The sequence below is a fragment of the Rhinoraja longicauda genome, chromosome 1, assembly GCF_053455715.1.
Source record: "Rhinoraja longicauda isolate Sanriku21f chromosome 1, sRhiLon1.1, whole genome shotgun sequence".
NCBI classification, from domain to species: Eukaryota; Metazoa; Chordata; class Chondrichthyes; order Rajiformes; family Arhynchobatidae; genus Rhinoraja; species Rhinoraja longicauda.
The window spans coordinates 61,308,021-61,331,398 of NC_135953.1; the positions used below are offsets into that span (position 1 = coordinate 61,308,021).

The 23,378-nt window shown below is 40.8% G+C and overlaps 1 protein-coding gene across 1 annotated transcript in view; it reads right to left on the minus strand.

Moving 5' to 3' along the window:
- Positions 1-2,035: 2,035 nt before the first annotated feature.
- Positions 2,036-23,378, minus strand: part of kita (KIT proto-oncogene, receptor tyrosine kinase a) — a 63,351-nt gene continuing 42,008 nt past the window's right edge. The window contains exons 14-21 of the mRNA XM_078398554.1: positions 20,598-20,751; positions 19,513-19,601; positions 18,594-18,721; positions 18,344-18,466; positions 13,598-13,709; positions 13,416-13,515; positions 8,475-8,580; positions 2,036-7,000 (exon numbers count right to left, since the gene is read on the minus strand). Of these exons, the coding sequence (XP_078254680.1) occupies positions 6,842-7,000; positions 8,475-8,580; positions 13,416-13,515; positions 13,598-13,709; positions 18,344-18,466; positions 18,594-18,721; positions 19,513-19,601; positions 20,598-20,751 (971 nt within the window). The 3' untranslated portion in view covers positions 2,036-6,841. The remainder of the gene's footprint in view (positions 7,001-8,474; positions 8,581-13,415; positions 13,516-13,597; positions 13,710-18,343; positions 18,467-18,593; positions 18,722-19,512; positions 19,602-20,597; positions 20,752-23,378) is intronic.

Genomic DNA, 23,378 nt, shown 5'->3' on the forward strand with positions numbered 1-23,378 from the left:
TTGGGGGGGGGGGGGGGCTGATTAGGGATAGTCAGCACAGTTTTGCACATGGGTTATCATTTCTTACAAAATGTGTAGAAACTGCGGATGCTGGTTTAAACCGGATAGACACACGAAGCAAGAGTAACTCAGTGGGTCAGACAGCTTCACTGGAGAAAAGGAATAGGTGACATTTTGGGTCAGAAGTCTGAAGAAGGATCTCAACCCAAAATGTCACCTATTCCTTTTCACCAGAGATGCTGTCTGACCCGCTGAGTTACTCTAGCTTTTTGTGTCTATAATTTCTTACAAATTTTATTGAGTTTTTTGAAGGAGTAACCAAAAAGGTTGATGAGACCAAAGCTACAGACGTTGTCTATATGGACTTGAGCAAGGCCTTTGATTAAGGTTCCACATAGTAGTTTGCTCTGGAAGGTTAGATCGCATGGGATCCAGGGAGAGTTAGCTAACTGGATACAGAATTGGCTTTATGGAAACACACAGAGTGTGGTAGTGCAAGAGATGTTTTTAGGACTGGAGGCCTATGATGTGCTGCCTCAGAGATCAGTGCTAGGCCCATTACTGCTGTTTTTTTTAATATCAATGATTTGGATGAGAATGGACAAAGCATGATTAATAAGTTTGCAGATGACACTAAATTTGTGGTGTCATAGTGAAGATGGTTATCAAAAATTGTAGCAGTCCCTTGATCAGCTGGGCAAGTGGGCTGAGGAATCTAGTTTAATGTAGATAAGCGCGAGATGTTGCATTTTGTGAAGACAAACTAGGGCATGACTTGCACAGTGAATAATGAGACCCTGGGGAGTGTTGCAGAGCAAAGGAATCCAGGATACAGGTACATAGTTCCCTGAAAATAGCACCACAGGTAGATGGAGTGGTCAAGGCTTTTGGTAAATTGGCCTTCATCGGTCAAGGCATGGTGTAAAGAAGCTGGGATGTTATGTTACAGTTGTGTAAGTCCTTGGTGAGGCCATACTAGGTGCACACTGTATTCAGTTTTGATCACCCTGTCAGTAAGCTGGAAAGAGTGCAGAGAAGATTTACAAGGGTGTTGTCAGGACTTGAGGGGATGAGCTATAGGCTAAGACTTTATTCCTTAGAGTGCAGGAGGCCGACTCTTTAACCCAGAGTCGGAGAATCAAAAACAAGATGACATATGTTTAAAGTGAGAGGGGCAAGATTTAATACAAACATGAGGGGCAACATTTTCACTTAGAGGGTGGTAAGTATATGAAAGGAGCTGTCCGTGGAGGTAGTAGAGGCAGATACTATAACAGCATTTAAAAGTCACCTGGGCAGGTACATAGAAAAGAAAGGTTTAGAGCGATATGTGCCATATGCAGACAAATAAGATCAGCTTAGATGAGGCATCGATTGACATGGATGAGTTGGACCGAAGGGACTATTTCCATGCTGTTTGACTAAATTTATAGCAAGCACTGGAAAATTAAGTTCCACTGATAGAAATGGTTCACGTTTCCCCTGTGACCTATTCAATCAACAGTTTATCAATTGCTATCCTTTACTGAAGTATTCAAAGTAAATTAAAGATCAGTTCACATGAATAAATGGGATAAATAGGCCACATCGGAAAATAAGTATTCTTGCGCGCCTACCAAAATAATGTTTAACGGCAGTCTCAGCAAAATCAAAACAATAAAATGCACCTCAGTGTTCTGTGGTAAGAAATGGTGCCTGGAAGAGGAATGTTCCTTTCATCAATTTTGAATGGATATGTATAACTGCTATGGTGAAGTGGCCCAAGATCATGTGATATCGCAGTGATCATTTTTTCCTACACGATTGATAGCTGCAAGTAAGCCACAGGTCAACATACAAACTATCTATTTGTTCCATAGCGACTGCACATTCTGGGGACCTTGCCAAGTTTCCGGAAAGCCAGCCATGCTGAATTGAGTTTCAGCACCTGAATGGATAAACACTGGATACTGTGATAGCAGTAAAGCTATGGTGCACCCATCCAACAAAAGCTGCACACTTAATGAATACAACATACTTCCTTCACACCAACAGAATTATTTTATTTAAACATTTCTATGAAAACAATACACCAGGTTAAATTACATAGAACCATACTGTAGACAACTAAAAAAAATTTAAAGCACTATATACAGCATAGATACAAAGGTCAAGCCATCCATCAGAAACAAATATTTCTGACCCATGGAATCAAGTACACTTTTATTTCTGTTGGCAGAGACTGGCATTTACCGGGTACTGTGTAGGTTCATTAGCCATTGTTTATTATTGCCAACAACCATAGATCATATTGGTCACGACTGTCCACCTAGGAGCAATAATGGAGGAGGTTATCATGAAGTAGAAACAATGAACTGCAGATGCTGGTTAATGAACACAAATGCACACAAAGTGCTGGAGTAACTCAGCAGATCAGGCAGCATCTCTGGTGAACATGGATAGGCAACATGTCAGGTCAGCATCTTTCCTTAGAATCTGATTTAAGGAATGGTCTTGATGTGAAACATCACTTATCCATGTTCTCCAGAGATGCTGCCTGACCTGCTGAGTTACTCCAGCACTTTGTGTCCTTTTAGGTTATCATGAGGTTTACTCCTATCTCTTACTCCTCTTATTTCCTCTTGGGCTCCAAAACAGGGTGCTGCCTGGCCCAGTACTTTGTTGGTCATATGCTTGTACTGGGGTGCTGAAACTGGCAGTGGAAGCTTAGATTATCTAACTGCAAGCTTCCTTCACTCCATTGTTTGTTAACTGACTATATTGCCTGCTGAGTGGATAGTACACAACAACAAAAACCTTTCAGTACCTTGTTATACATGACAATAAACAAAACTAAATTATGCACACAATTCAGATCCAATAGGCATCAAAAGTTCTCAGCAGTTCATGCATACATCAGCAAATGTAATAAAACTAAAAACCATTCAACACCTGGAAATTTAATATTAGGACATTAAATGCAATATTAATTTTGGACTATCTATTTTCAGCCAGAACTGCTAATTGGAAGTCTGTTACTCTGGCTTTTATAAATTTGCTCAAGCAAAAATTCCCACCACCTAAGCAGCCACACAGTATCAACACTGTCATCAGATTACAGAAGATAGAAATTGTAAAACTCTCATGACCTAAAGTATCAATGGTTTGATTTGCACTCCCAATGAAATTAGTGGAGTGCAGAGGAGAAGCAGGCAGGATGATGTATGTGCTACAATTTCCTGTGAGAAACAGCACCTCATCCTCCATCTGGACAATTGGCCGCTTCCTGGGCTCAACATTAAACTCTCCAACTTCAGCTAACTTGCTTTCTCAGACTGGATCATCTCGTCTATAAGTCACCCATCTGTGTTTAGTTTACATCTTTGGAGTGTGGGAGGAAACCAAAGATCTCGGAGAAAACCCACGCGGTCTCGAGGAGAACGCACAAACTCCATAAAGACAGCAGCCGTAGTCGGGATCGAGCACGAGTCTCCGACGCTGTAAACGCTGTAAGGCAGCAACTCTACAGCTGCGCCACCATATATTGGCTCAGGTTTTCTCTTTCCATTAGCACACCTAGTAGATATGCCCTCCAGCCTTGCTTCATCCTAACAACATTTCATGTTTCTCTTCTGGTGTTTGGACTCTCTCGTTGCTCTCATTTCTTACTTTTGTTTTCATTGTCTCTATCAAACTAGCCTCATTAACCAATTGATCTGATGACCACCACAACCTATCCCCAAAGAAACCTCATCTCACCCTAACATAGATGTTCACTTTGTTTAGTTTAGTTTATTATTATTGTCATGTGTACCGAGGTTCCGTGAAAAGCTTTTTTGTTTATTTTTTCACCTCTACATCCCTCTATTATATACTCTGCAATTTAAAACCAACCTGTTTTCTCTCATTCCCACTTATGATGAAGGGTCCTGGACCTGAGATTTTAACTCTGTTTCTCTTTCCACAAATGCTGCCTGACTTGCTGAATGTTTCCAGCTTTTTCAGTATCTATGGTGTTTTGTCAATGCATGCCTAAGCCAGGATTCAAAATGTGCCATAAACATCACAAATCTTAGGCATATTTTCAGTTCCAATTTCCTGAGAGAATTCATATGAGAAATAGAATCGTGCAACCTAGTATTGCAATCACCTGACATATTTTGCCTACTATTTAAAAACCATTAAAATGGGAGTTACATTTTAATGCATATTCATGAATAGAAAGAAAAATTGAATTGCAAATCTTCTACAATATTCATACTTAAACTTTACAGAAACTCAGACATATTCTAACTAGCTGCAATAAACTAATCACCACTACATACACTAATATGGATTTTAAAAAAATCAGAATCCTTTACTGTTGCAGAGCATTGTAAAATGATCTTTCAAATGAGGAAGTTCACAACAGCAAGATCCTGCAAAATAGTTTATTTTCAAGTGCAAGCATGAAGAATAATAATCACTGCCTCCCAAACAATTCCTGAACTTACAACATATCGAGGTCTCATTAACATTAATACTCCATTCTTGTGGGGCAGATCTGAGATACAAATTCAAAACAGACTGTTACTATGTCCTGGAAACAAGGACTGTCCTAAAATTTAAATATTGCAACACCACACAACTAATAAGGCATTATAAAGAAAAATAAAATGTATACAATTTTATATTTCAGTCACGTGACAATAAAAATAAATATTGACCAACCATGGGTCAAACTTCACCTGGTAGCCATTGGCTTGTCTAGGCTGGCTCTGTGGAAATGAGGCCTGAGGACTAATAACATGGTTGCTTCATGGTTCATACGTATTTCCGGCACATTTCAGGGATCAGTATGCCCGAACTGCCAGGCAATCTTTTTTACACTGGCAACTTATATATTTGCAGCAATTGCAACTCTCAATAATCTACATACACAGCAAAAACACAGCTTTCCAAACATTTTTGTCATGTGGTCTTCCATCTTTTAAGTCCACCAGTTACGATGTCAATAAGCTGGCTGAACAGCCAATGGCATTAAAAACTTCCAAAATAAACCAGGAAGCAATTTTATTTTGCATTTTAAACATTATGCTGATTCCTAAATAGGATTGGAGCATATATTTGCATAAAATTATATATTTGGGGCTAGTTTCTGTGGCATTACTTATGCAATCAAACATTCTCTTGCATCTCAAGTAAGATCTTCAGGATATTTTGCAGTGCACAATGCCTAAATTTTCATCAGTTTGAGTGATGTCAGCGTGATTATGTCAGAAAAGGCTACAAACAGCACAGGCATTGATGTTATCCTCGATAACTAAGTATTTCCAGAATTAAAGAGAACATAGGAAAATTCCAAATTTGCGGGGAATAAGGATGCTAATCACTGCCAAGTATTGTCCAAGAGTTCTTACTGGTACCTGGGACATGCATGGTAGGTCCAGTTACATCCACTTATTTGAATACCAAGGAAGAACTGATTATATCTGTTCTACGACTTTGGATAACTTCTCATTTTCATCAAGTTGTTGATTAACTGGTATGTGCTTCCAAATATAGAAATATGACACTCAAGTATGGCAGGTATCAGTGCAATGACCTTTCATATGATTAATGTTTACAACTCAACGTGCAACTTACCTCAGTGGGTAAATAAAATGCACTCTTTAGAACTTAGTAATGCTTTAAAACAAACACAAATAATAAAATGACATTAATATTTTCAAACATTGATTTTCATTACATGCAGGTATTTTGTTTAATTTCTTCTTGAGCTTTTACAGCCATTTAGTTTAGCTTATTGAAATCTAGCTACAGTATTTGTACAGTTAACAGAGCTTAGTAAAAAACAATTTTAAGTCCGCAAATTATTTATAACTGAACCCAAACAGAAGTTATTCAAGCTTAACTAATTGATAACAATGGAAGACATGCAATGTGGTAACAATGGCTTCAGAAGATGCTTTAAAATGCAATGTCTGCTCTTTGTACAACAACCTTTCATGGAGATCAACAAACATGCTTGTTACGTGGTTTTCATGGTGTGGAATAAGATTTGTGTTAACTTGTACTAATCTAGACAGGACCATAAAAAGGTAAGTGAATAACGTACTCAGTTTTCTATAAACTCAGTGCATTTGCCATTCTTTTTGATAGTTGCAGTATGTAGGCATTATATTCACTCACAGCAGTGCTGGAGCTACAAAGCTCAGTAAAATATCACATTTCCAATGAATTAAAAGAAGGTTGGACTCATGGCAATGCTATTTACATATGGTTGCATATGTAACAAAAATTGCTGATAAAGCTTCTATTAATTAAAAGTCATATTTGAAGTTTGGCACATTCTATTTTTTCCCCCACACACAATTGCATTTGGAATCAACTCAGCAAAAAGAATTGTATTTCATGCAGAAAATAAATGCAGGAATGGACATTTGGGTTCCATTCCGTCGCTGGTGCAGATCTCCTTTAGTGAGCAAGCTGGTTCCTTCACACTTCTTATATTAACAGTCAGATTTTTTTTTAATTTGCTGGTTAAATTAGCTAAGTCAGCAGAATAGTGATCTGATGTAAGCATTGCAGCAAAATAGGGGATAAAGGTAATTGCATAATTCAAAACAAAATGACAAACGGCATCTTTTTTAAATGTCAGGCTGCATGACATGTCTGCAAAGCAGCCCTCAAGCAGTCTTGCAGTGAACAATCATTCTGATGCATTTAACTTGGCCACTGAGGGCTACAGTATAGTAGTTTCCAAGTAGCTTTATGATTCCAACATGAATTATAAAAAATGTTAATAAAATATCCATTCAGTCATTTTTTTCTGTATATTAGTCTCAGCAGGGCATGTGTAATTTGGACACTTTACTAAAGGTCAAATTCCCATTCGTTTGTTTTCATCTTCGAAGAACACGTCATCATTAATGAGTAGCGGTTGATCGGATGCATTGCTGCTGCCAGCTGAATTAAGACGTGAGGAATGGCTGGAGAACTTAAGCCTCGTGGTGAAATTTGACTCCAGGTTGGAATACCTCTGTAAAAAAAAATGGTGGAAATGAATCGTCAGCCTGTAAAACTTCTGCAAATTATATGTTTTTGACATTTTGAAACGTGGGTAATTCTGGTTGCCCTGCTCTGTCCATTTGTTATTGTATTGACCGCAGCAATAATTGCAGAGACTACAGAAAGCTGCAACATTCACTTCAACATGCACATCAGAAAGCAATAGAAAAGAGCCATATAGCTGATATTTTAATTCACCATTCTTTTTGTTTACACAACAGATACTCAACTAAATGCCCCAATAATCCAATGGACAATCTTTGATTTGCTTCTTTTTAATGACTGTACCAATGTATGAATCAACTTGTGAGTGTGAGTGCATTATAGTGATGGGTCAATTTCAATATGAATGTTATTACTCTACTCCATCTAAATTGGTAGGTTCCAGGCCAATAGAGACCTCCTCAATTTTCTTACCAAAATATACTACCACTCAGTTCTACTACTATGCCTGAACAATCCACCTTCCAACCCATGAGTAAACTTTGCCACAACCCCAGGACAAATTTGTTTCCACACCAGGCATCTTATGGTTTATTTGAATGGTATTGCGAATTACATGCTTGTTTCAAATTAGCAGCATTTTATATTGTGGGTTAAAGGTATTGAGCGATTATGTTTCGTTGAAGATCTTGTAGAGAGAAAAGGATTTGTTTATCCACCAATGGTAACTGGAAAAGTGTCTCTATAGGGTGTGTGGCAGTGACAAAGTGTATAATATGCTATTGGTTTATTGTTTTCACATGTACCAAGATGCAGTGAAAAACGTTGTTTTAGAAACATAGAAACTTAGAAAATAGGTGCAGGGGCAGGCCATTCGACCTTTCGAGCCAGCACAGCACCGCCATTCAATATGATCATGGCCGATCATGCAAAATCAGTACCCCGTTCCTGCTTTTTCCCTATATCCCTTGATTCTGTTAGCCCTGTGCTATATCTAACTCTAGATTTTGTGTGCTATCTGGGCAAATCATACCATGCATGAGTACAATCAAGTATAACCGGTGATGCAAAGAGCTGTGAGTTATGTAACAGTATGGCCAGGATTCATTACAAGGCCAATATTTATATAACTTCAGCCAGAAACCACTCACTGAGAGCCAGATACATTTTAATATATTTGTAACACGCGACCAGAAAGGACAATTATTGGCAGAGGCTTTGAATCTACAAGCCATTTTCACATGATTTGAAGCCACATGTTGACAATGAACTTTCACTCTTGTTTTTTTTTTAAATTCCCCTTTGAATTGGTGCATTTGATGAAGTAATTTAAATTTGTATCTTTAATTTACTGCTCATGGCAAAGATCCACAAACAGGCTGTGGGCAGATGTAACTATTGCAGCAGCTACCACATTCAGGAAATAACCAACCACTCTGGGTCATATCATCCCACACATATTGTAGCCACAAGCCGCTGCATCCACTCACTCAGCTGCTTACATGTTTAGAGGTGTCTGAGAGCTGCTCTTCAATCATCTCCACTATTTGTTCAAATGTAGGTCTTCTTAAAGCATCGGAATCCCAGCAAGCTTTCATGACTTCATACCTATGAGACATTACTCAATTAACAATAAGAAAAAAAGCATAGGAGACAGTAATTTGAACAGTAATTGGGTTTGCACAGAAAGTAATTGCACTTTTCACTCGTTTAATTGCTTAAATTCTTGCATCCTGCAGGGGATCTTTGAAACAAACAATGAAAAGATTTCCAAGAAAAGCTTTTAGGGTCTACATTACGATGAAAATGAAGGTTGGGGTGGCCTTGCACAATTGACCTCATCTCTTAGACCTGGAGCAGGAAGGAAGAAAATTCAAACTGTGCCTCGGTAAAAGGATTTCAGCAACCGACGAGATAAAGCATGCATAACCCGAGGGCTCCATTTCATGAATGGCTAGGCTGATCCACTTTAAAGCGAGCCTGCACTTCTGCAAGAGGAGGTGGTTGTGGGAGTCAGACAACAGCTATTTGCAGTTTGCTAAATGACATGAGGAAACAAGGGCAAGAAGGGACAGCCACTTTTCCGATAGCCCTGGATGCTTGGCTGATCAAAGTAGTGTGATTGATAGAAGCCAACCACCCGTGGAGGCTAGGAACTCTCCAGGAACACAGTGAAGCACAGGAGGATGTAAAGGCAAATGTGAAAAACCAAGTTCCATCACACTGCGATAAAGTTTACAACCACACAGGCAAACTCAGTGAATATAAGAAGATAACTGCAGATGCTGGTACAAATCGAAGGTATTTATTCACAAAATGCTGAAGTAACTCAGCAGGTCAGGAAGCATCTCGGGAGAGAAGGAATGGGTGATGTTTCGGATCGAGACCCTTCTTCAGACTGATGTCAGGGGGGCGGGACAAAGGAAGGATATAGATGGAGACAGGAAGATAGAGGGAGATCTGGGAAGGAGGAGGGGAAGGGAGGGACAGAGGAACTATCTAAAGTTGGAGAAGTCGATGTTCATACCACTGGGCTGCAAACTGCCCAGGCGAAATATGAGGTGCTGTTCCTCCAATTTCTGGTGGGCCTCACTATGGCACTGGAGGAGACCCATGACAGAAAGGTCAGACTGGGAATGGGAGGGGGAGTTGAAGTGCTCGGCCACCGGGTGATCAGTTTGGTTAATGCGGACCGAGCGCAGGTGTTCAGCGAAGCGATCGCCAAGCCTGTGCTTGGTTTCCCCGATGTAAATAAGTTGACATCTAGAGCAGCGGATGCAATAGATGAGGTTGGAGGAGGTGCAGGTGAACCTTTGTCTCACCTGGAAAGACTGTTTGGGTCCTTGGATGGAGTTGAGGGGGGAGGTAAAGGGACAGGTGTTGCATCTCGTGCGGTTGCAGGGGAAAGTGCCCGGGGATGGGGTGGTTTGGGTAGGAAGGTATATCAGTGAATATACCTTATCATCCCACCCCTCACCAAACGCATGCACTACAAAACGGCATTGTTTTAAGATTGAGGGGAAATATTTAGTGGGGATCTGAGGGACAGGTTTTTTAGCACGAATTGTGGTGGATTTATAGATTGAATTTCCAGGGGATGTGGTAGAGTCAGGTACAATTGCAACATTTAAATCTCATTTGGACAATTTAATGGATAGGAAACGCCCAGAGGTAAATTGGACTAGCTCAGGAAGGCATCTTGGTCTGTATGGAAGAGTTGGACAAAAAGGCCTGTTCCCGTGCTGTTTAACTCTATGAATCTCTGACTCTATGATCACCTACCTACCTAAAAGTTTGATAATCAGGCTTCAAACATATATTCAAACACTGCACCAGAAGTTCACGCACATTGCATATCCCTTGCCCGTGACTCACAGCTTGCAGGCAGTGCTCCTCATTCAGCTGTTCATATGAGAACACAGCAAAGGGACAATTGTGTGTAGCACAAGCATTGTCCATTTACATGGCCCAAAACAAAAATCACATGAACAACTTGTAAGTTAACGTTGTATTTATTGTAGTGGATGCCTGGCAGGAATATCTGACTAAAGTAAAATTAAAAGAATTAATGGATTATCCTGAACGACTGGTCTGCTTTGAAGTCCACCGTAGGCCAGTGACAAAGTGTTTGGTTTCTCCACCAAAAACTATCAAAACCTGTTTATAGGAATATAGGATAAATGGGTCCCTTTCAGAATGGCAGGCAGTGACTAGTGGGGTACCGCAAGGCTCAGTGCTGGGACCGCAGCTATTTACAATATACATTAATGACTTGGATGAAGGGATTAAAAGTACCATTAGCAAATTTGCAGATGATACAAAGCTGGGTGGTAGTGTGAACTGTGAGGAAGATGCTATGAGGTTGCAGGGTGACTTGGACAGGTTGTGTGAGTGGACGGATGCGGCAGATGCAGTTTAATGTGGATAAGTGTGAGGTTATCCGCTTTGGTGGTAAGAATAGGAAGGCAGATTATTATCTGAATGGTGTCAAGTTAGGAAAAGGGGACGTACAATGAGATCTGGGTGTCCTAGTGCATCAGTCACTGAAAGGAAGCATGCAGGTACAGCAGGCAGTGAAGAAAGCCAATGGAATGTTAGCCTTCATAACAAGAGGAGTTGAGTATAGGAGCAAAGAGGTCCTTCTGCAGTTGTATAGGGCCCTAGTGAGACTGCACCTGGAGTATTGTGTGCAGTTTTGGTCTCCAAATTTGAGGAAGGATATTCTTGAGGGCGTACAGCGTAGGTTTACTAGGTTAATTCCCGGAATGGCGGGACTGTCATATGTTGAAAGATTGGAGCAGCTAGGCTTGTATACACTGGAATTTAGAAGGATGAGAGGGGATTGTATCGAAACATATAAGATTATTAAGGGGTTGGACACGTTAGAGGCAGGAAACATGTTCCCATGTTGAGGGAGTCCAGAACCAGGGGCCGCAGTTTAAGAATAAGGGGTAGGCCATTTAGAACGGAAATAAGGAAAAGCTTTTTCAGTCAGAGAGTTGTGAATCTGTGGAATTCTCTGCCTCAGAAGGCAGTGGAGGCCAATTCTCTGAATGCATTCAATAGAGAGCTTGATAGAGCTCTTAAGGATAGCGGAGTCAGGGGGTATGGGGAGAAGGCAGGAACGGGGTACTGATTGAGAATGATCAGCCATGATCACATTGAATGGTGGTGCTGGCTCGAAGGGCAAATGGCCTACTCCCACACCTATTGTCTATTGTGCATTGTCTATTGATTCGGAGATCCAAGCACTAATAAATCATAAACACATGATATCCCTAGGCTGAAATGCAAGGGATAAAATAATCTGATCTTCCCCCTGCCTCTCCAGCCATTGACAACCAAGAACATGAGAGCTCATCAAAGACAGTGAGGCAGTCAGCGCCCATGAGAAACAGCACTTTGAGGATCTCATCAAAAATCATGTTAATTGGTTGCTGTAATTGGCCCTTTGTGCATAGGTGAGTGATAGAAACTAGGGAGAAATTGATAACAATATAGAGAGAATAGAGTTGGGTTGTAAGGTTAGTGTAAATGGGTAATTGATAGTCAGCATAGACTCGGTGGGCCAATGGACCAGTTTCTCTATCAATAGATGACTTCGATCTTTGACATGAGCAGCCTTAACTTCATCCCACATCACATCCTCCATCATAATCACAACCTTTATCCAGCAAAAGGTTCATGAGATCATCTAGCAGCTGATCACACCAAATGCTTTACTAAATAGTGGACACAAGAAAACACCAAAAGTAGGAGCAACAATAGGCCATGAAGCACTTCAAACCAGACTGCCATTTAAGATGATCACATCGGCTCTTTGCTGGCCTCTTTCCTTCCTCTCAGCCACTTCTCCTCTACTCCTTGATCTATCAAATATTTATTCATTTCCATTGTTAAATACTTCCAATGATCCAGCTTCCCACCAGGGCAGAAAATTCCAAAGGTTCCCCACCATGCATGAGAAGAAATTCCTGTGTACCTCCATTTTAAATGATCAGCCCATTTTCATTTTTGTATATTTTCAGGTAAAGAGACCAAAACTAGACAAAGTATTCCAGGTGAGTCCTCACCAACACCCAGTACAGTTGCAACAAAACTCTGTTGTTAAACTCCAATCCCTTTGCATCAAATTTAAACTCCAACCATTTTGATCACTGTCCTTAGTGAGCTCTCTCGTTTCTTGGCTCTCGACAGGGTGGGTCCTTGAATGTTTCAGCTGCCCTGTCGCAGTACTAAAACATGGTGGTGAAGTCCTTCTGGGATTAATTCATGACCTAATCTCCCTCATCAGGGAAGAGGGAGCATGCAAGCCCATTGTAATCTTGACTATCTTCAAAAAAGTCTAGAAAATAATCACACCGCAGCTTGCCACAGAGAGTCCTCACCAACATCTTCATTATGGGCGGCAAGTGGTGCAGTGGTAGAGTTGCTGCCTTGCAGCACCAGAGACCCGGCTTCAATCCTGACTATGAGTGCTGTCTGCGTGGAGTTTATACATTCTCCCTGTGACTGTGTGGGTTTTCTCTGGGTGCTCCGGTTTCCTCGTATACTTCAAAGACGTACAGGTTTGTAGGTTAATTGGCTTCTGCCAAAATTGTCCCGAGTATGTAGGATAGTGCAAGTGTACAGGGTGATCACTGGTTGGGGCGGACTCGGTGGGCCAAAGGGCTCGCTTCCACACTTATCTCTAAAGTCTAAAGTCCTCCTAATGTGTGAAAAGTCTTGTGTAATTCCATAACTTCCAAAAGAAAAGCACAATTCCTACACAATGAATAAACACATATCACAAATGTACTCGCTTGGGCTTTCCTATAAGATTGGAAAATAATTACAGTTGGATGTTTGGAAATTTCTAAACAATTGGCCAAGTAGGTCATTACACCCAAAAAAAACAGGCAGCTTGCAATGTAACCAGTTAGGAAAATAATGACTGTACTTACAGTTCAACAGATGCTAGTTCAGGACTGAGCATTCTATAGCCTTCCTTAATCATCTTGTAGAACTTGTTGTCCACAGGAATGCCAGGGTAAGGGCTGCTTCCTAAAATGAAATGGAGTTAAATCTTGTACACACATATATCTAATTAAGGTAATCAGATTTAATGAAAAAATAGGACTATTACCTAATGAGAAAATCTCCCACAACAAAATACCATAGGACCAGACGTCACTCTCAAATGTGTAGACACAGTCAAAAATACTCTCTGGGGCCATCCATTTCACAGGAAGACGAGCCTAGGGTTTAAAAAATATATAAAATAGATCACTTTTATTGTCAATCTGAGTATTCAATCATCATATTTGCAAGGTTATCAACATAAAATGTAATTAAACTGCAACAGTCAGATCATTCTTGTGTTCATTTGTTATCAAACAACTGTGCGCCAATTATTCCCAGTGAGTTTTAGATGTGGGAGTTTCAGGCAGAAATATTTTGGATGTAAGGATCATTTTCTTGAGATCACTTGCATGCAGCTAGCTACTAGAAAATGGTCTGTAAAATGACAAAATTCAGTAAATAGATCATTTGTTTGGTGCGTGGTGTTGCACTTTGGGAAGTCGAATATAAGGGGAAAATATGCAATTAACTAGATCAAGTGGACCCGTTGGACCCAAACCTCTCCTGTTTTGGTGCAACACCCTTTGTTCCCCCCCCTCCCCCTTCGCTCCCCCCTCCCCCCAACCTCCCCACCCCTTCCTCCCCCTCCCCCCCACTCCATCCCCCTCCTCCCCCTCCCTCCCCCCTCCCTCCCTCCCCCCTCCCTCCCTCCCCCTCCCTCCCTCCCCCTCCCTCCCTAGGAGATGGATTTAAACTTTAAAATGTGAATAACTTAAAAAATATAACACCGATTTCAATGAAACTTCTTTCATTAGCACCAAAGGGATGACGGTGAGTAAGGTGGGCCTAAAATTGTCACGCTATCATGTACTGTTTTGGCTGTAGTTCAGGAACAAACAAACGAGAGTTTTAGTATATAATATATATGGTAAGATTCTTAACAGCATTGACATACTGAGGGATCTTGGGGTCCAAGTCCATAACTCCTTACAAGTTGAAGCACAAGTAGATAGAATGGTATGGAAGGCAGGTGGTATCTTGCCTTCATTGGTTGAGGCATTGTGTATAAGAATCAAGAAGTCATGACACGGCTGTATAGGACTTTGATTTGGCCGTCTTTGGAGTATTTTGTGCTGTTCTGATCACCTCAACACAAGAAGAATGTGGAAGCCTTGGAAAGGGTGCAGTGGAGGTTTACCAGAATGATGCCTGGATTAGTGAGCATTAGCTACAAGGAGAGGTTGGGCACACTTGGGTTATTTTCCTGGGAACGTCGAAGGTTGAGGGGAGGCCTGATATATTCCATATTCTATGTTAGCCTATGTGGGAAAAAAAAGTATTTTGCATCTGAAATCCTGATGCTCCAGTGCCGAAGTCAGTCTCTGTATCTACTGGTCAGGAGATAATTGGATTCTGAACCTTGGTCAGTCAGGATTAACTATGCATCTGTGACTATGATGACGTGGTATTTCTGTATGATTTTGTCTGACATCCTTAGCTCCCCTGAATCAGGCATCATGTATTGGTTTGTCATTTAATTCATAATACAAATCTAGCAACTTGCAAGTAAAGTTTAATGTAAAAACACAACATTCCTTCTTGTCATAAAACCAATTCAAATGCTATGACCCAATTTTTTGTGATCCACCATAAAAACCTGGACATTATACAACATCTGAAATCCTCCTCCTGCTGCCTTGATATTCTGCCAACAGGCTTTTTCAAAAATGGTTCATTTTATTTGGCCTTTAATTGTAAACACGCCTCTTCTCTCAGGTGTCTTCCCACAGGCCCTGAAAACTGCAGCCATCAAGCCACTCTTGAAAAAGAACAATCTAGACACGTCACTAATGAGCAATTACAGGCCCATATCAAACCTGCCATTTTTAAGTAAAATGATTGAAAAAGCTATTTTTCAACAGCTTAACAACTTCTTGTCACTAAACAACTGCTTTGATGTCTTCCAGTCAGGTTTTTGACCACACCACAGCACTGAAACTGCTCTTGTTAAGGTCTTCAATGACATTCACTTAAATCCAGACAGTGGCAAAATTTTAGTTTTAGTATTACTGGATCTCAGTGCTGCATTTGACACGGTCGACCACACCATATTATTAGACCGATTCGAAAATTGGGTTGGACTTTCTGGCACAGTACTAAACTGGTTTGAATCCTACTTAAAGAACTTTGTGTCTATAGGTAATTACACATCAGAGCAGACAAATATGACATGCAGCGTTCCACAGGGCTCCATTCTGGGGCCTCTTCTGTTTAACATCGACATGCTTTCACTGGCTCAGATTATAGAAAACAACAAAATAAGTTACCATAATTATGCAGACGACACATAAATTTACATAACCATATCACCAGGGGCTATGGTCCAATACAAACACTGAGTAAGTGCATCAAACAAATCAACAATTGGATGTGCCAAAACTTTCTTCAATTAAACGAAGACAAACTGAGGTAGTTGTTTTTGGAGCCAAAGAGGAACGATTAAATGTCAGCGCTCAGCTTCAATCGGCAATGTTAAAATCCACGGACAAAGCCAGAAATCTTGGTGTAGTCATGGACTCAGACCTGAATTTCAACAGCCACATTAAGATAATTACAAAGTCAGCCTACTACCACCTTAAGAATATATCAAGGGTTAAAGGACTTATGGCTCAGCAGGATTTGGAAAAACTTGTCCATGCATTTATCTTCAGTAGACTTGACTACTGTAATGCTGTCTTTACGGGTCTCTCCAAAAAAATTGATAAGACAACTGCAGCTGATACAGATTGCTGCTGCTCGAGTCCTCACTAAGACCAAGAAAGTGGGTCACATCACTCCAGTTCTGAGGTCTTTACACTGGCTTCCAGTCTGTCAAAGAATTGATTTCAAAATACTAATGTTGGTTTATAAAGCACTGAATGGTTTAGGGCCAAAATACATTTCTGAACTTCTGCTACATTGTGAACCATCCAGACCTCTCAGGTTGTCTGGGACAGGTCTGCTTGCTGTCCCCAGAGTCAGAACTAAACATGGAGAAACAGCGTTTAGTTTTTATGCACCACATATATGGAACAAACTCCCAGAAAACTGCAGGTCCGCTGCAACTCTGCTACATAGAAACATAGAAACATAAAAAATAGATGCAGGAGGAGACCTTTTGGCCCTTCGAGCCAGCACCGCCATTCATATCATATCATATCATATATATACAGCCGGAAACAGGCCTTTTCGGCCCACCAAGTCCGTGCCGCCCAGCGATCCCCGTACATTAACACTATCCTACACACACTAGGGACAATTTTTACATTTACCCAGCCAATTAACCTACATACCTGTACGTCTTTGGAGTGTGGGAGGAAACCGAAGATCTCGGAGAAAACCCACGCAGGTCACGGGGAGAACGTACAAACTCCTTACAGTGCAGCACCCGTAGTCAGGATCGAACCTGAGTCTCCGGCGCTGCATTCGCTGTAAAGCAGCAACTCTACCGCATTGTGACCATGGCTGATCACCCACAATTAATAACCCGTGCCTGCCTTCTCCCCGTATCCCTTGATTCCACTAGCCCCCAGAGCTCTATCTAACTCTCTTAAATCCATCCAGTGATTTGGCCTCCACTGCACTCTGTGGCAGAGAATTCCACAAATTCACAACTCTCTGGGTGAAAAGGTTCCTTCTCATCTCAGTTTTAAATGGCCTCCCCTTTTTGCTAAGACTGTGGCCCCTGGTTCTGGACTCACCCAACATTGGGAACATTTTTCCTGCATCTAGCTTGTCCAGTCCTTTTATAATTTTATATGTTTCTATAAGACCCCCCTCATCCTTCTAAACTCCAGTGAATACAAGCCTAGTTTTTCAATCTTTCCTCATATGTCAGTCCCACCATCACAGGGATCAATCTTGTGAACCTACGCTGCACTGCCTCAATTACAAGGATGCCCTTCCTCAAATTAGGAGACCAAAACTGTACACAATACTCCAGATGTGGTTTTACCAGGGCCCTATACAACTGCAGAAGAACCTCTTTACTCCTATACTCAAATCCTCTCGTTATGAAGGCCAACATGCCATTAGCTTTCTTCACTGCCTGCTGTAGCTACACACCAACTTTCAGTGACTGGTGTACAAGGACTCCCAGGTCTCGCTGCACTTCCCCCTTACCTAACCTAACACCATTGAGATAATAATCTGCCTCCTTGTTTTTGCCGCCAAAGTGGATAACCTCACATTTATCTATATTATACTGCATCTGCCATGCATCTGCCCACTCACTCAACCTGTCCAGGTTAACGTGCAACCTCCTAACATTCTCTTCACAGTTCACACTGCCACCCAACTTTGTGTCATCCGCAAACTTGCTAGTGTTGCTTCTAATTCCCTCATTCTTTTAAATCGACGCAGAAGACTTTTCTGTTTGACGCTGCCTTTTATTAAATCAAATAATTATTCATTTCGTACACTGCACTGTAACTTTTATTCTTGTATTTTATACCTGACTTATTTTATTTTAGCTTATTTTTATTTTCTAATCTCTTTAATGACTGTTTTTAATTGCTTTTAACTGCTCTTTAATGTTTTATGTAAAGCACTTTGAATTGCCTTATTGCTGAAATGTGCCACATAAATTAACTTGCCTTGTCTTGCCTTCTTTCATAAATGGTTGTAACGTCAGCAGTTTTGCATTGCAGATAGAGCCCTGGTTTAAACAATATTGCCTTAAATAGGGAAGCAAATTAATTAACATCATCGTGGGAAACAGGCCCGTGGGTGTAGAATGGGCAACAACTATCAATGCTACCAAATCACTTACATTGCCTTTCACCACGTAGTTGGAATCATTCCTAATGTCTCTTGCCAGCCCAAAATCACATATTTTTGCAATCTGTCCATTTGTCAGAAGAATATTTCTTGCTGCCAAGTCTCTGTGAATGCACTGTAATAGGTGAAATATGTATTTTAAATAGAATAAGTACAATTTATGTCATGATTTACTTACAATGTTATCAATAATAATAATAATACATCTGAAATTGTCTTTTACGAGTAGTTTTTGATCTTACATTTTTGGAGGAGAGGAAGCTCATTCCTTTTGCCACCTGGTAAGAAAAGATGAGAAGATCTTCAACTTCAAGGGCCAGGTTGTAGTCTTCTGTGTCATCGTTGTTGTTTTCCTTATCACTGAAGGATTCTAAACAATAAAGTACCTGATGTTTGAACAGGCAGCTTCTTGTATTTTCCCCTATTCATAATGTTTCCTATGATACAGATCTGGATCACATAGCACAATAATAGAAAGTACTTTCAAAGGAGTATGCAGCGTTTGTTAGCACTGGGCCTGCACTCACTGGAGTTTAGAAGAATGAGGGGGGACCTCATTGAAATATACAGAATAGTAAAAGGCTTGGATAGAGTGGATGTTGGAAGAATGTTTCCACTGTGGGAGAGTCCAGGACTAGAGGTCACAGCCTCAGAATTAAAGGACTTTCTTTTAGGAAGTAGATGAGGAGAAATTTCTTTGGACAGACGGTGGTGAATCTGTGGAATTCTTTGCCACAGAAGGCTGTGGAGGCCGTCAATGGATATTTTTAAAGCGGAGATAGATAGATTTTTGATTAGTACAGGCATCAGAGGTTATGGGGAGAAGGCAGGAAGGAGAGATAGATCAGCCATGATTGAATGGCGGAGTAGACTTGATGCGCTGAATGGCCTAATTCTACTCCTAACACTTATGACTTTATGAACATATTTTGGGCGTGTGGGAGGAAACTGGATTAATTGGGGAAAATGCAAAGAACATGCAAATTCCCTCAGAATTAAGCTCGAGTCGCTGAATTTGTGATGCCGCAGTTCCACTAACTAAAACACCGTTATTTTGACTTTGGCTTTGCTATACAATTTATCCTCAAATTCTAAATGCTTGTTATTCATTATAACAAAGACACGATTACAGTGTAGCTCCGATCACCATAAGTATCTTACCCTTGCTTGGCAGTCTTTTTCTGTCCTGGGTAGTCTGAGGAACTGCTGTTCTACTTGGTCTCATTTCCATATATGACCCAGAACTATTGCTATAAGAAGTAAAAGGTACATGGAAAAAAATATATATTGAGATTTGATAAATACATAAAAAAACAATTAATAGTATTTATTTTGAGGTATATGGGATCTCTTATCTTTTGGAATCTTTTCTAAACAGTTTGTCTTGCATGTAAACTGACTCTGAAAAATATATCTTTGACCAGCATTCTAATAGTGAGTAATTCTAGTAAACTAGAATGCATGATTTAATGAAAGAAATAAATACTTGAAAATGTGCATTAAATTGGTGTCAAATTGTGCTTCCGACTGACAAAATAGCATGGGTTTGATTGCAAATATTTTAAAAATTAATGTGATTAATACTTTGCAAATTGTTAATATTTTCATGAAGCTGCTTTGGGAGATGAGAGAGGGAAGGGAACATAATATAGGAGGAGGATTCACAAACACCCTCTGCCTAAGCAGTCAGTTGCCATTTGTATCCACCACTCAGCGTACCTTCGGTTTGATGGCTACATTCTAAATGCATAGTCCTAAAATAGAAACACTTCATGCAACATGGAAATTTACTTGGTGTCCTGTATAAACAATTATTTTTGTCTCATCAACAGCTGTTGCAGATGAATCCCCCAAATGTGCTTCAGTTTAAAAGTGATATTAATTGATGGAGAGTCAATTATCTAGAAATTCATATATACCCAATTACACAAAATGTGGAAGATAGTGACATCAACACTTTGTGCCTTGCTTCTGAAATTTAATCCTTTAAATCATTGGAACAAATTTGAGGAGCAGAGTACAAAATATTCATGAGAATACTTTGCACGGGAAAAGGCAAAGGTTTTATTTTCATATTTTGGGGCAGGTGCGGTTGAAAACATTAAAAAAGCAAGATTAGCAAATTTGATTATTGCATATTTCTGAACATGAGCTGCTGCAAATAAAACTTTATAGAGTAGATAATAAATATAAATAATAAATCCCCAGTATATGTTAATAAAGATTTGTTGCATTTGTTTTCTTACTTCTCGGGATCACACAGATTCAGAATATTCTTATATTGTGTCTTCTCCAGATCCTGTTCTCTAGTTTCTGGCCAAATAAATGAGTCTCGTTTCCTCCTCAGGAAGTTCAGAAGGTCACCAAAACAGCAGTATTCAGTGATTACCAGAACTGGACCTGGAACACACCAGTAAATTCATTAAAATTTGCAGAAGCATTATTCAGAATCAACTGATGTTTGGAAACAATTTGTGTAACGCCATTTCTCTTAATTCATCACATATTAATAATTCATCTATTTTGAAAGAAGCATACAGCTACAGAGAGATATAGTACAGAAACAGGTCCATAGCCCACCAAATCCACAACAGCCATTATGCATCCACTGACACTTTTTTATATTCATTCAAGGTTACGGGCTCCACAGGTTGAGCCCATATTTAGTTGGTCATCTCTAAATGCCATCAAGAAGGTGGTGGTCAGCTGCCTTCCTAAACTGCTGCAGTGTGGGTATGTCCACATGCTGTTAGGGAGTGTGTTTGGGGATTTTGGTCCAGGGGCTGTGAAGGAACAGCGATATACTTATAATCGGATGGTATGTGGCTTGAAGGGCAACCTGCAAATAGCGGTGTTTTATCTGCCCTTGTCTTTCTAGATGGTAGAAGCATTGGGGTTAGGTGTTATTGTAGATGGTACCAACTGCAGATGTGGTGGAATAAGTGAATGGTTGTGGACGAGGTGTCTATCAATCGGGCTGCTATGTCCTATATAGTAGACACAAAATGCTGGAGTAACTCAGCAGGACAGGCAGCATCTCTGGAGAGAAGGAACGCGTGACGTTTTGGGTCAAGACCCTTCTTTAGACTGATGTCAGGGGAGTGGGCGGGATAGAGACAGGTGGGAGAACTGGAAAGGCGGAGAGGATGGAAAGAGAGGGAAAGCAGGGGCTATTTGAAGTTAGAGAAGTCAATGTTCATACCACTGGGGTGTAAGCTACCCAAGCGAAATATGAGGTGCTGTTCCTCCAATTTGCGCTGGGCCTCGCTCTGACAATGGAGGAGGCCCAGGACAGAAAGGTCAGATTGGGAATGGGAGGGGGAGTTAAAGTGCTGAGCAACCGGGAGATCAGTTTGGTTAAGGCGGACTGAGCGGAGGTGTTCAACGAAATGATCGCAGAGCCTGCACTTGGTCTCGCCAATGCAGAGAAGTTGACGCCTGGAAAAGCGGATACAATAGATGAGGTTGGAGGAGGTGCAAGTGAACCTCTGCCTAACCTGAAAAGACTGTCTGGGTCCTTGGATGGTGTCGAGGGGGGAGGTAAAGGGACAGGTGTTGCATCTCCTGTGGTTGCAGGGGAAAGTACCTGGGGAGGGGATGGCTTGGGTGGGAAGGGACAAGTTGACCAGAGAGTTGCGGAGGGAACAGTCTCTGCAGAAAGCAGAAAGGGGTGGAGATTGGAAGATGTGGCCAGTAGTGGGATCCTGTTGGAGGTGGCGAAATAGTTGGAGGATTATATGCTGTATGCGACGGCTGATGGGGTGGAAGGTGAGGACAAGGGGGACTCTGTCCTTGCTGCGAATGGGGGGAGGGGGAGCATGAACGGAGCTGCAGGATATCCAGGAGACCCTAGTGAAAGCCTCACCTATAATGGAAGAGTGGAACCTCTGTTTCCTAAAGAATGAGGACATCTCCGATGTTCTAGTATGGAAAACCTCATCCTGGGTGCAGATGCGGCATAGACGGAGGAATTGGGAGTGGAGGATAGAGTCTTTACAGGAAGCAGGGTCCTGCTTAGTGTTGTGTATCTTGAATGTTGTTAAATTTGCATTAATTGAGTGAAGATTACATATAGATGGCTGGTTTGGGAAAAATTACTGATCACTTTACAATCTTCAGAGGAGTTATCTCACTAAAATTATGAACTTCAAAGTCGAAAAAATGGTTTACAAATAAAACATTTGGCCAAGTTATTCTATTATTATTTATTATTAAATGGATTATTAATTTCCTATTTTGGATTTTTTTTCCCCAAATGGAATCCTGTTGTATTGGTGGATTTGTTGTATTTCTTTAAAACCATTGAATGCAAGCCATCAGATCTCAGTGATTTGTCCATCTTTAGATCTGCAAGGGTCTCTCATACTTTATCCTCAAAAAAAATCTTAAAATGGAGACAAGAGACAGCAATTCCTCGATCTTGAGCAAAAAAACAAATTGCTTGAGGAACTCAGCAGGTCAGGCAGCATTTGCGGAAGGAAATCGACAGACAACATTTCAGTCGGTCAGAAGGGTCATTTCCCTCCAAAGATGCTGTCTGACCTACTGAGTTCGTCCTTCACTTTGCCTAAATTAAACGGGCACTGTTGCACCTTGGAATATATAGCAGACGCCGTAAGCACTGTAAACTTCCACAAACGCCATCATTAAGATATATGGTCAGTGTTTTAGTTCTTCCGATTGAGATAAATATTGGTCAGGACAACAGGGAAATCTCCTTGTAATTCCTGAATTATCCCCTGGAATAGTTTATTTCCAACTGAAGGGACAATGAGGCCTTGGTTTAACGCCTCATGTGAAAGACAGTACTTCTGTGCTGAGGGTGTCAGCACTGTGCTGAACTGTCAACAAAGATTATGTGCTCAGGTCTTGAAGTAGAACTTGAATCTGCAGTCTCCTATTACAACAGTGCCACTATTTGACTGACTATTTCTCTTCCAGTCCATCACCTGCTCTGACCTCCCCACCATCGAAAGGATTTACCAGAGTCGCTGCCTCAAAAAGCAGCCAGCATCATCAGAGACCCA